Source organism: Dunckerocampus dactyliophorus, chromosome 2, assembly GCF_027744805.1.
Source record: "Dunckerocampus dactyliophorus isolate RoL2022-P2 chromosome 2, RoL_Ddac_1.1, whole genome shotgun sequence".
Lineage (NCBI taxonomy): Eukaryota > Metazoa > Chordata > Actinopteri > Syngnathiformes > Syngnathidae > Dunckerocampus > Dunckerocampus dactyliophorus.
In genome coordinates this window covers 49,194,469-49,207,850 of record NC_072820.1, presented here as the reverse complement: position 1 = coordinate 49,207,850, position 13,382 = coordinate 49,194,469, and the positions used below count along the sequence as shown (strand labels likewise).

At 41.5% G+C, this 13,382-nt stretch overlaps 1 protein-coding gene across 5 annotated transcripts in view; it reads left to right on the top strand.

Annotated features, from left to right (window-relative positions):
* Positions 1 to 13,382, top strand: part of rnf220a (ring finger protein 220a) — a 176,609-nt gene that overhangs the window by 137,028 nt on the left and 26,199 nt on the right. For all 5 annotated transcript variants that reach the window (XR_008566816.1, XM_054760520.1, XM_054760507.1 and 2 more), the window contains exons 3-4: positions 3,512 to 3,641; positions 11,578 to 11,629. Coding sequence is in view for 4 of the 5 variants with exons in the window: in XM_054760520.1 (XP_054616495.1) it covers positions 3,512 to 3,641; positions 11,578 to 11,629 (182 nt within the window). In the remaining variant the exon portion in view is untranslated. The remainder of the gene's footprint in view (positions 1 to 3,511; positions 3,642 to 11,577; positions 11,630 to 13,382) is intronic.

Genomic DNA, 13,382 nt, shown 5'->3' with positions numbered 1-13,382 from the left:
GGCCCTAGACCAGCGAAAATGGGAAAAATAGCGCAAAAGGCAAAATGTCAAGAGAAGAAGCTGAAATGTTGGTACTAATCACTAATAATAAAACAAAGCTTTGTTTTTAAATATATATTAGAGATATCAACCAAATCAATATGAACCAAACACAAAGGTTTTCTAACATATCTAAAAAAGAGGCAAAAACGCAGATCACTGTTGTCCAAAGTCAAAGCTGACGTGCGTGAACATCTTGTCTTGCCTAAAACGCGACGGTATCATCACAACAGTCACTTTTTCTCAAATGTTGTTCCGAAATCAGAGGATGAGCGTTGTTCGGCGGTCCTTGAACGCATCGTAGTTGCGTGCCGTGACCGGCTCCGTTCCATCTGTTCATTGAACAATAAAATGGTCCCTTTTATTGTAAATGTTGATACAAAATCAGAGGAGAGCCTCAATGTCAAGCTTGCAGGAGGGTTTGGAGGGGGAGGAGCGAGCCTCGTGTCAAAAATAGACATTTTTTTGGCTGTATTAAGTTATGTAGTGTATCGTTAAAGAAAAAGATAGGCGTGTTTACACCCTAGTTACCCTTGATGCAAGACCACGCTTCTTTTGTTTCAAGTGCGCACACCTCCCACCCGACTACTCTGTTTGAAGGGCTAAGTCTCCCCAGTTGAACCCACCCAGGTGTTAACAGCCTGGACTACATCCAGACACGAGCAATGGAGTAACCTTTTCATCATGTTCTCTCGACACTGGAACCTACACATCCTGGCTGCTTCTCTTCATTCGATTTGTTGCACTTGGACAAGCCCTGGAATCATTTACTCGAAATTCAATCTTCGTTAGGCGAAAAAGCATATTATTATTAGTAGTAGTGTCATTAGTACCCCTAGAGTACACAATTAAAATGAATTTCTTTGGGTTCATGAGCTCTTATCTTTTCTTTCCATACTAGTATTGCATCGCTCCCTCTCCCAACGTCTGAACTCTGAAGAAGACACCAATTTGATTCTAAACGGCTGCTTTTTTGGCACACTTGGCATGTTTCACCAGCTCGGGTTCATAAGTGGACCTTGTGAGGAGACGAGACAGAAAAACGCGATTAAAGGATGAGTGGGGTTAGATAAAAAAGGAGGAACAAAAGGCTAAAATCAGGAAAACGTGAGCTCACGAGAGCGAGAAATATACAGAAGTTGGAGACGTGGTGGTGGAGGGACAAGTGAAAGAAAAGAAAGATGAGATAATCCATCTTGGCACATTAGGGGGAATCCGGCCTACACTCCATCACAGCTGTCAGAGATGCGCACCTCCTCACCCCTCGCCTCCATCCATGTGTTCATCCATCCCTTCCCTGCTGCACTGCTCGGCGTTCCACTGAAGAATCTCGACACTAAAAAGTCCTGTCAGCCCTATTTCCTTGTTATTGTCCCAGCCTTCTTCTTCTTCCATCCTTATCACTTCTCATCCGCCTCCCTCCCTCGTCTTCATTGCTCCCATCCCTCCATCCACTTTCATGTGTGGCCCCTGCGATCCCCGAGATTGAACGCACCCTTGTTGCGTGTGTGTGCGTGTGTGTGTTTGAACTTTGCCAGCCAGAGCAGGACGCGCGTGTGTGTGTGTGTGTGTGTGTGTGTGTGTGTGTGTGTGTGCTCCTCCAACATTAATCATCTTTAAGGCACTGACAAGGCTGGTGTGGGACATCAACAACACCCCCTACACACACACACACACACACATGCTCTCCACCCCTTTTCTTCTCCTCCCCTGGATTTATCTGTCCATTGCCTCCCCCCATCATTCACATCCCTCGGGGAATAGTTGACAGAGATTGGGGAAAAGTAAAAAGGTGACACACAAAAACCGAAGGGAGTAAAATAACTAGTATTTATTGTTTTCCCGTAATCCAGTGAATTGCTATTTGAAAATGTTGGAACGTCAGACAGTGAAATGTGGCGCATTATGATTGGCTGATATCTGCAGCACCCATCTGGATGTGGGTGACACGAGTTTCACTGACAAAAACACACATTTCACTGACTTACGGTTGCTCGAAAAAGACTCGAATTTCACTGACTCACAGGTACTTGAGAAAGACGCGATTTTCACTGACTTACAAGTTGACAAAGACTCAAGTTTCATTGACTCACGGGTGATCGACAAAGACACAAATTTCACTGACTCACAAGCTGAAGAAGACTCGGGTTTCACTGACTCACGAGTGCTGGACAAATACATGCGTTTAAGTGACTCACAAGTTGACTAAAACTCGAGTTTCACTGACTCACAGGTACTCGACAAAGACACAAATTTCACTTACTCACAGGTGCTCAACAAACGCCAAAATTTCACTGACTCACAGGTGCCCTGACAAAAACTTGAGTTTCACTGACTCACGGGTGTTCGACGTAAACACAAGTTTCACTGACTAACAGTCGCTAACTGAAGACTCAAATTTCACTGACTCGCAGGTACCCTGACAAAAACTTGAATTTCACTGACTCACGGGTGTTCGACAAAGACACAAGTTTCACTGACTCACAGGCTGACGAAGACTTGAGTTTCACTGACTCACAGGTGCTAACTGAAGACTCAAATTTCACGGGTGCTTGACAAAGACTTGAGTTTAACTGACTCACAGGGTTGACTAAGACTCGAATCTCACTGACTCACGGGTGCTCGATGAAGACACACATTTCACTGACTCACGGGTGCTTTTAAAAAGACACGAGTCTCTCGTGAGCCAGGGAAACTCAAGTCAGTCAAAGGAATCGTGTTTCCCATCACTAGCTGAGTTAGTAATTCCATTACTAATGCAATTACTTTTGGGGGATTTTTTGGGAATTACTTTTTAAAGTAATTTGCCCAACACTATGCAAGCATTGGGATGAGCAGTGGAGTCTATGAAGTGCGTCCTGTAGGATGGCTTTCTCATTCAAGGTTCACATACTGTGCACATCATTGGAAAAGTGCTAGCAAACAGCTAACAGTTCAGTGTTTTAACCAGGATATCACAGAAGAGAATAGAGAACAGACGTCCATGTCCAGGGGTGTGTGTGCTGCAGGCATGTTTGTTTGGGAAAAGAGATCATTCTTTGTTTGCCTTGCCGAAAAGCGACAGCTTGAGCGTGACTCAAATTATCTTGTCAAAGCAGTGAGGAGCGAGCGAGAGAGCGGGTGTGTGCAGGAAAAGAGAGAAACAGGAACGCGTAGGAGAGCGATACGTTGTGCGTTATGTGGTGAGGATACACAAACGACAACAGTGAAACACAACTGAACACACCAATAAATGTGGCTCGTCTGCAAGATGTATAGGAAAAGAAAAGTGAAGTAAAGATTATGTTAGAATGAAAGGGAACATGTGCAAGAGAATGCCTGTATGCACATGTGCATTAAGAATCTGCAGTACTGTAGAAGGCATCGCAGTACTTCAGTATAGTCATAACAGCATATGCACATGGTCTGCAATGCTCTGATCGACCCAAATTGCAATGATGATGCTGACTCACTGTTCCTTTGTTGTCTGCAGGTAAAAAGAAGATGGCGCTGTATGACAGCCAGGCTCCCATCTGTCCCATCTGCCAAGTGCTGCTCAGGCCCGGAGAGCTGCAAGAGCACATGGAAACAGAGATAGAGAGACTTGCCAGCATGTGCCTCAGGTATGCTGTATGTTGTAATCATATGCACGCCAGCGTTACTGCTGTTTGCATCCCAGTCTTTCGGGGCCAGGACTGTTCTCTACAAAGCTCAGCTGACATCAGACGGTTCCTTCCGGCTCATGGTTGACATGTTTAGCAGCTCTGCAACGCTTCAGGGACTAGAATTCAAATCTGTGACTATTTTACATAGGCTAAATCAACTCGAAGCTAGGTAGGCAGGTCGGTAGGCAGATACTTTATTAATCTCCGAGGGAAATGTCTAAAATGTCCAAAGCAATACTGTATTGTGGGTCACAACAACGTGTTAATTCCATGACAGAAGATATGAGATGTTGCACATATCGGTCGGTCGGTTGGTCGTCGGTCGGTCGCAGTGGGTCGGTCGCTCGGTCAGTAGATACTGTAGATCAATAGATATGTAGATACTTTATTAATCTCCAAGATAAAAGTCTAAAATGTCTAAAACCATATTGTGGGTGACTACAATGTGTTAAGTCCATGACAGGAGATATGTGATGTTACACATATCGGTCGGTCGGTTGGTCGGTCAGTCGGGGGTCGTCGGTCGCGGTCAGTCGGTCGGTCGTTCAGTCGATCAATCGCTGTCGGCCGGTTGGTTGGTCAGTAGCTCGATAGGTAGATACTTTTCCAAACAGTTCCGCGGGCCGGATTCAATTGCAGTGCGGGCCAGATTTGGCCCCTGGGCCTGAGTTTGACTTTGCTAGATAGATAGATAGATAGATGGATAGATAGATAGATAGATAGATAGATAGATAGATAGATAGATAGATAGATAGATAGATAGATAGATGGATGGATGGATGGATGGATGGATGGATGGATGGATGGATGGATGGATGGATGACAAACAGACAGACAGACAGACATAGATAGATACTTTATTAATCTCCAAGAGGAATTCACGTTTTGAGCTGCTCTCCAAAAATCATATTAAAGTCATAATAACAATAAAATCAAGGCAAGACAAGAAAAATCAGAAAATAGAAGGAGCAGGGCAGTGATAGTAATCTGCCACTGAAAGTGCTGTCGCGAGATGATGCTGTGCATCGGATGATGCTGCTTGTCCATGATGGAAGGGAGCCTCCTCGGCGTCCTTTGCTCTGCCACAGACGTCAATGACAGAGCCAGTTTGTCCAGGCGTGCGGCGTCCTTTTTCTTGACTGCTCCCCCAGCACATACTGCATACAGGAGGGCACCAGCTACCACAGTCTGGTAGACGTCCATGTATGCTTTATGGCCTAAAACTGGATTGAACAACGGCAATTGAAGACTCTAATGCAGCGCAGCCCTGCACCGCTGCAAACTCCAAAACTGGAAGACCTTAGAGAACCCACCACATAAGACAGGAAGTGCATTCTCCGATGTGTGTGTGTGGCTTCTACCAAATGTCGTCAGACTCTACATTACGCGTGCACGCCGTCTGTCTCCGGCTCTCTGCATACTAGCAGGCCGCATTAAAAGTGACAGTGGGAATTTGGTCCAATTTGTTGTAAATCTGGCTTTAATGAAGAGCTTGCTGAACGAAAGAGCCGTGGGTGTGGAAAGGAAGGTGTGTGCGTGTGTTTGAGTATGTCAGTGTGAGAAGTGCATAAAAATCCATTCTCCTGTGTGTTTCTGTGTGATTTCCTTTCTTATGCATGCTCCTGCTGATTGCACGTGTGTGTGTGTCGGTCTTTTGCTTCTTCATGGTCCGTAGCTTCTCATCTGCGCACGTGAAAATCACACTCAGTTGAGCAAATGGAAATCTTCCATGCCCTGCACACCTCAGGTGACTCGTGGGGGCAAAGTAATCTACATACCCCGCCTCCTCTTCACTTGTCTTCTTCCCGCTCTTCTTCGGTGAACAATTTGCTTTCACTCGAGCATGCCCCTACGCCTCTAGTAGATGCCGCCGAAAAGTAAAAAGCAATCAGTAGCAGAGACTTAAGCTCCTTCTCTCCATTCTTACTTCCTTCGAGTTGAAAGTGGGAGGAGTTTAAGGGTCAGGCTTATGTGGGATTCACGCTAGATAGTCGGGAAAAAGTGAGAAGGAGTTTAAAAATGAGTCACCGATTCCAGGTGGTCGTCGGTTTAGTTGAGTTCAGCGAACATAAATGAATGAAAAACTTCATTTTGGTGGGTAAAGACACGGTGAGAACGTTGCTTGTTAGTTCAGTTTTTCGTGTCATTACGACTCCCAAGTCGCAGTGCGGCAAAGAAAAGGAAAGCCATCACCATGGAAGTGAAAATGAGCATCATAAAAAGCACAAAGAGAGGAGAAATGCCCACCAATTTTGGCCCGAAGACGATAAATACAGAGGATATTTTCACAATATTTGGCCGTGTGTGGACAGAGCACTCTGGCTCGCCATGGTTGCATCGAGGTCTCTTTCAAAAGACTTGTCGACTCTTTTCAGTCCCAGGTGGATGTAACGGCTCGCCGTTATATCTCCTTGGTTAGCGTGTTTTTCGGTTGACGTCGAACATTTTGCCTCGTTTAACGTCCAATGTGACTCACATCTTAATACATGCGCTAGCCCAAATGTGTTCTTCATTTATTTTTATCAGTTGGCAGCCTGTTAGCTTGCTAACACATAAACAGCAACCGAAAGTCACCCCGCGGCTGACTCTGTAGTTCTTTGCTAACTGACACAGTTACGCCACAAAATGTTAGCACAAAACACGTTTTTATTGTGCCATTATAGTTTTACATGCATAAAAAAAATTCTAAATGCGTATAAATTTATTTTCATTGAAGACGTGGTTGTTGCCAAAGACACGACGTAGCACCGAGGTCAACACAGACACCACCTTCCTGTTTTGCTATGAGTTACTTATTGAATTCAATCATGTTTCTCACCTTTTCTATAAAAATTCTGGCACTTGTGACTCCCTTTGGCTCTGTTTTAGTTTGGTTCGCAGCCGTGAGCAAAAGAAAAGCAGAGAATTGAGGCGAGAAACACCAGTGAATTCAAGAAGTAAGTCATGGCAAAACAAGAAGGTGGCATCCGAGTGGATCTCGCTGCCTCGTCTCTTTGGCAGCCACCATGTTTTGCATGAAGGCAAAAGTAACCTTAAGCGTTCATTTGCCAATTTCGCTCTCCATTCATGCGCATTTAAAATTGAAACTACAATTGGGAAACTATGAAAATGTGTTAACATTTTTGCTTTCTGGCACAAATTAATTAGATCTAATGGACAAAACCGGTTCGTTTAGAGCAGCGGTGTCCTGCGGCTATTTTGAAATTTAAGTTAAATAAATCAATTGCATTAAAAATAAAAAAAATAATTAATTAAATAAAACTAGAAATTAATAAATTAAAAAAGTAAAAAAGTTGACATATTAAGAAAAAATCTGTTTTTTTCTAAAGGTCTTTTGTAAAACAAAAAAAAAAAGAATAAAATTGCAATTATAGGAAAATTACATTGGGAAAAACGTATAATATTATAAGAAAAAAAGATGTAATTTGACAAGAATAATGTTGTAATAAGAGGAGAAACACATGTTTGTTTAATAAATTACATTAAAAATAAAAAAATTATTACAAATAAATAAAAAATATAAATGAATCAATAAAAATAAATTAAAAATGGAATGTTAAATAAAAAATATTTTCTTTTCTAAAGTCGTCTTATGTAAAACATAAAAACCCAAATAATGAAGTTGCAATTCTGGGAAAATTCAATTAGGAAAAGTTCTAATATTACAGCAAAAAAAGGTGTCATTTTACAAGAATAATGTTGTAATATTATGAGAAAAAACACGTTTCTAAATAAATAAAAATAAATAAAAAAATAACAAATAAATTGCAATTAAAAACATAAAAGAATAAATAAAAAGAAATTAAAAAGTTGAACTATTAAAGAAAAAATATGTTCTTTTCTAAAGTCGTCTTATGTAAAACAGACAAAACAAAGAATAAAGTTGCAATTCTGGGAAAATTTGATTGGGAAAAACTTATAATATTAGGAGAAAAAAATAATAAAAATAAATAAAAATATAAATTAATAAATAAAAATAATTTAAAAAGTTGAAATACTAAAGAAAAATATGTTCTGTTCTAAAGGTCTTTTGTAAAACATAAAAACAAATAATAAAGTTGCAATTCTGGGAAAATTAGATTGGGAAAAAGTTAGAACATTACTAACTACTAGCTAGTAATGGTACGTTTTTGTCCACCTGTATCACAAAGCTAAGATGCAGGCTGTTTTCTTTCAACGTGCATAACTCCTTCGCGTATCTGCATTGTAAAACATCAAAGTGGCCCACCCATCCTTTCTTTTTTCAGTATGCGGCCCCTGGGTTTGAGTAGGCTCCGCCGCAGGTTCTAACCATGCTCATAATGGTTCTAATAATAATGTACACGAACGTATTGATGCTAAGGTTACGAAGAAACTCCATTTCATACAGTAGCAGTGTTTTTCCTGAACATGCATCAGCGTTTACATAGACGGAGTATCGTAAGATATCTTAAGCACCGACACGTCTCCGGCTTTCCACCTGTGCACCGCACGTCTCATTACCTCTGCACAAAATCTCGCCTTTTCTCTCATCTTCCGCTCTTCCCGGCTTTACCCCGCTGTCAGCCTTGTGTGTCGTGTCGCCGCCGTGCGCCGCTCATTTCCACAGTTCTCCCCCTGACTTGAGCGACGTGGCAGGCAGTCAGAATTCCCCGCAACCCTCGGCCTCAACATTTCACAGAAGTGGGCAAACACGAGACGTGCAAAGCAGCTCTGCCTCCGCGCTCCTGTTCTGTCATCTTTCATCTTTCTCTCTGCTTAGTCTCTTTTTTTTGTGGTTTTTCTGTGTCCTTGCATTTCATCTCCTTTGCCCCCCCCCCCTTTTTTACCCCCACCTTTCCCCTCCACTTTCATCTGTCTCTCTCCTTCCCCCCGTCATTGTGGCAATTTTCTCCCACCGTCTCTTGTCGCTGTTTGACACCGTCAACAAGCAGGTAGCGGCAGATGTGGCTGTTATCATTGACGCCTGTGCACGGGTTCCTGGTAATGAATAAAATAGAGAAGGAGGGAGGAGAGAGGGCTGACAGAAACACGGAGAGAGGCGAGCGATGGCTGATTTCCCTGCATTACACGGCAGCTTGACTGTGTCACCCATGTTTATTCTCTTTGTTGGCGGCGGTGAGACACACACACACACCTCGTGCAAAAAAAACACACAAACTATCCTGCCGCAATCCACAACAAAATATACGTAAATAAATAAATATAAAGTCGACATACATAGCCCGTCTGTGATGTCATCAACGGTTGACTCTCAAAAAGGTTGACGCAAAACCCCTTTTTATGGTTTTACATGCATAAAACTATTTTAAATGCACATAAATGAGGAATGAGAGGGATAAATGACCATTATGTCACTGAAAACGTGTTGACGTGTTGACAAAGCCGCAATTTGGCAGGCAGGTCAGCACGGACACCACCTTCCTGTTTTGCCTTGAGTTATTTCTCGTGTTTCTCGCGCTCTTGAGCAAAATGCTGCCACCGGCAACTTTCTCTGGCGCCATTTCGGGTTACGTCGCAGCCGTGATTGAAAGAAAAGCAGAGACCTGAGGTGAGAAACACGATTGAATTCAAGAAATACGTCATGGCAAAACAAGAAGGTGGTGTCCGAGAGGATCCCGCTGCCGCATCGTCTGTTTGTCGACAATCACGTATTCAAGTGGAGATAAAAGTAAACTTAAAGGTTCATTCATCCCTTTCGTGGACTTAGAATTGTTGTATGCGTGTAAAACATTTGTCATTGTGAAACTATAAAAATGTGTTTTGTGGTAACATTTTTGGCTTTCTGGCATGGATTCATTGAATTTACATGATTTAAGACGTAATTGTAGATGAGTGTGTGTTCCCAAAGACACGATGCGGCAGCGACACGCAACACGGACACCACCTTCTTGTTTTGCCATGAGTTATTTCTTGAATTCAATAGCATTTTTCACCTTCTTTATCAAAATGACAACACTTTCAGTTCTCTTTGACTCCATTTGGGGTTTTTATGGCTGACTATTGAATTCAAGAAATAACTCATGGCAAAACAAGAAGGTGGTATAGGAGTTGATCTCGCTGCCTTTGTCAACAATTACGTCTTCAGGTGAGGTTAAATTAACCTTAAAGGTTCATTTAGCCCTTTCATTCAACATTAATATGCATTTAGAACTGTTTTATGCATGTAAAACTATCATTGTAAAACTATAAAAATGTGTTTTGTGTTAACATTTTTGTCTTTCTGCCACAAATTATTTGAATTTTCATGATTTCTTTCAAGCAAAATTAATTTTATTAGAACAGGGGTGCCATTTGCTGCCTGCAGCTGTTTATTTAGTGGTCTGCGGCACGTTCTAAAAATACAGTTAATCAAGAAAATGAAAAAAATAACCTTGGAAATTTTTTTTTAAAAACAGCAGTCATTAAAGTTAACATATTAGGAGAATAAAGTCCTGATATTACGAGAATTGTGTTGTAATATTATGAGAAAAAAACATAATTATTAAGACATGATTTTTGATGTGATTGATCCCAAAGACACGATGTGGTCGTGAGACACAACACGGACAAAAAAAGCCAAAAATGTTAACATAAAACACGCGTTGTTATGCGTTTCCAATTTATAGTTTGATGCATATGAAGGCATATAAATGACAAATGAATGGGATGAATGAACATTTAAGGTTACCTTCACCTTCATTAAAGACGTGATTCTTGACATGAGTGCTCCCAAAGACTCAATGTGGCAGCGAGACGCCATACGGACGTTACCTTCCGGTTTTGCCGTGAGTTATTTCTTGAGTTCAGCAGTGTTTCTCACCTCAATTACCCAAAATGAAGCCATGGAAAGTTTCAAGTGGAAAAGACATTGAGAGACACTGTTGACTTCAAGAAATAACTCATGGCAAAACAGGAAGGTGGCGTCCGTATGGCGCCTTGCTGCCACATTGAGTCTTTGGGAGCGCTCATGTCAAGAATCACGTCCTCAGTGAAGGCGAAAGCTACCTTAAATGTTAATTTATCCCTCTCATTCATCATTTATACATATTTTTATGCATTTTCAATTGTTTACTGCTCGTAAAACTACAAAAGCATGTTTTGTGTTAAAATTTTGGGTTTTCTGCAATGTATTAATTGAATTTGGATTAATTTATTGTAAGATAAGTTAGTGTCTTTGTTATATTAAAAGCATTTAAAGTGTAAAATGTGTAGGTACTCACCACTAATGAATGATAATCTGGGTGTAGGCGGCACACAGCACACAACTATGGTGCATTCAAGGCCCCCCAACCAAACAAAATTTGTCCTCTCAAATTTCAAAAACATTATCAGTGAAGCACAAAGACATAAACATGTAACAATTGCGAGATGTACAAAATACATTTCACCTGTATTATCACGTAATTACGAATTATTAACGACTTGGGGTGAATGAGATGTGTTTTTTGTGGAATAAACAGACTATTTTTGGAGAAAAAAATATATATATATCATGCTTTTTGGACCAAAAATGTGCGGGGACGTCCGACGTGAAGTTTTGCTTGGTTGCACGGTGGCCTGGTGGTTAGCGTGTCGGCCGCACTGTCCCGTTGAACCACTTTGTAGCCTGCAGATAAGTGACAAAGAAGGAAGGCCTTTTATTCTTTATGATCCCAGGCGCCCATGCGGTGAGAAAGGAAATCCCCTGTCAGATTAGGGAGCTCCCTCAGTTCACTTTTAGGCACCCTTCCTTCCACGCTTTGCCTCTGTTATGCCTGGTTTTGTCAATGTCAAGCAAATGCACAGTTTAGTTTGAAATTAACTAGAAAAGAAAAGGTAGTGTGTCAAAACAGTAAGCCTACAACGTGTATTTATGTCACTTATCCTTTTGGTGATTTAAACGTTAGCTATGTCGTTGGAAGAAATGCTAATGTTGTCTTCTTCCCTCCGACAGCAGTAAGAACCCGTCTCCCAAGGACGGAACAGTCACGCCAGGGACTCCCAAGGTGAGATCAGCTGACGTTTTGTTCACACGAAATACATGAGAAATTCTGGCAATGAGAGAAAAACATCATAACACTCAGAAGATAACGTCAATAAGAGGTTCTTTCCAGGCATTGTCTTAACAAACGCAAAGATGTATGCACAACAAATAGTATAAAAGCAGCAACAAAGGACAGTAATCCCTCCTTTATGGCGGTTCATTGGTTTCAGACTCAAATTCCTCATTCATGAATGGAATATTTCCGTAGTTAGAGCATAGAAAAGCTTATAAAGACCTTCTGAATACAGTTGTAACAAGATTAGAGCCCCCTAGACATGAAGTAACACCCCTATAGTCACCTTTACACCCCTATTACCAAATAAAGTACATATAATAACAGGAAATAAGACATATTAGACATAATAAGACATAACATAGACTCACATGTTAGCAATGGGAGTATGCCTTGGACGGCGTACTTCCTGCAGCGGCGACGGTGCTCATCAGTGACTAGTGTAACATTTTTGAATGCGTCTTCTGAATGTCTTATATTTGTATTTTTGATCATTGAGTCGTTTTTATGTGTGAAAATGCTTAATTCATGCCAAGAATACATAAAATTTGATTAAAAAGGCAAATATACATATATATTTTTTTACTAACAACAGGTTGTAATCAACCGCAAAAGAGTGATCATTTATTCATTTATTTATTTTGAAAAACGATAGAGTGAAGCCACAAAAACAAAAAAAGACAACACACAAATGATTGTAACTTTTTTGTGTAATTTTTTTTTTAATGAGCTCATGAAAATAAATAAATGAAATAAAAATGTTAAAATAAATTAATAAATAAATGAAATAAAAATGTTAAAATTAAAATAAAGAAATATAATTGAAAAAATAAATCAAATACAAACCGATATATATTATTATTTTATCTCTTCGAAGTCGTCCTCAAGTCGTTCACCGTGGCTTCTCTGAACTCCTCCTCCCTGAGTTTTTACCTCAGCGACTGCCGGTACCTGTCAGCTGCCTCCGGAGTCCCATGAGCCCAAAAAGGCCCGATAGGACTTTGACGGCATCCCTAAAAAACAAAGTCGTGCATATGAAATCATAACGGCCACCAAGGAGTTTATGAGTACAAACCTTGCATACTTTATAGCACATTGTCATTGAAGAGTCACGCTCAATGCTCGCTGCTGCAAAACTGAAAGCCTCTGTCTCACACACACACACACACACACGGACAGTACCAGTCGCCTGTGGTCCAACAGACAGCGGCACTATACTGTGATTGTTCCAATTATAGAGGCACAGAGAAAGAGGAAAAAATACCGGAGGAAGCGGCCACAAATCCATTTCACTGCAGGACTGATGATGCATTTTGTCACTAAAGAGCGCATGAAAGTCAGATGCCCTGCTCAAAGTGCAAGCTAAGATCCCTCCGATAATTCAGCGGCCACATTGTCATTCCCCAGCGCACGTTCGGGTGCTGACCTCAGCTTACGGCGGCCCTCGCAAAACTGCGAGCGGGCTCGGCCTCGAGAGCGGCAGGCAAAGCAGGGCGGAAGGGTGACGACGGGTCTTCGCCTTCCAGCCGTGACTGTGCATCTCCTTCGCTGTTGTTTAGTATTCAGCAGCAGTGGTGACAGTGGAGAGGGCCAGTGTGGCGCATATGCCGCCATTTCCCTCCCTGGTATACGACCCCCCCAACAGTGTTAGGACAGGATTAACCTCAGTGTGCCTCCTTGCAAGTTTTTTTCCTGCTTCTGT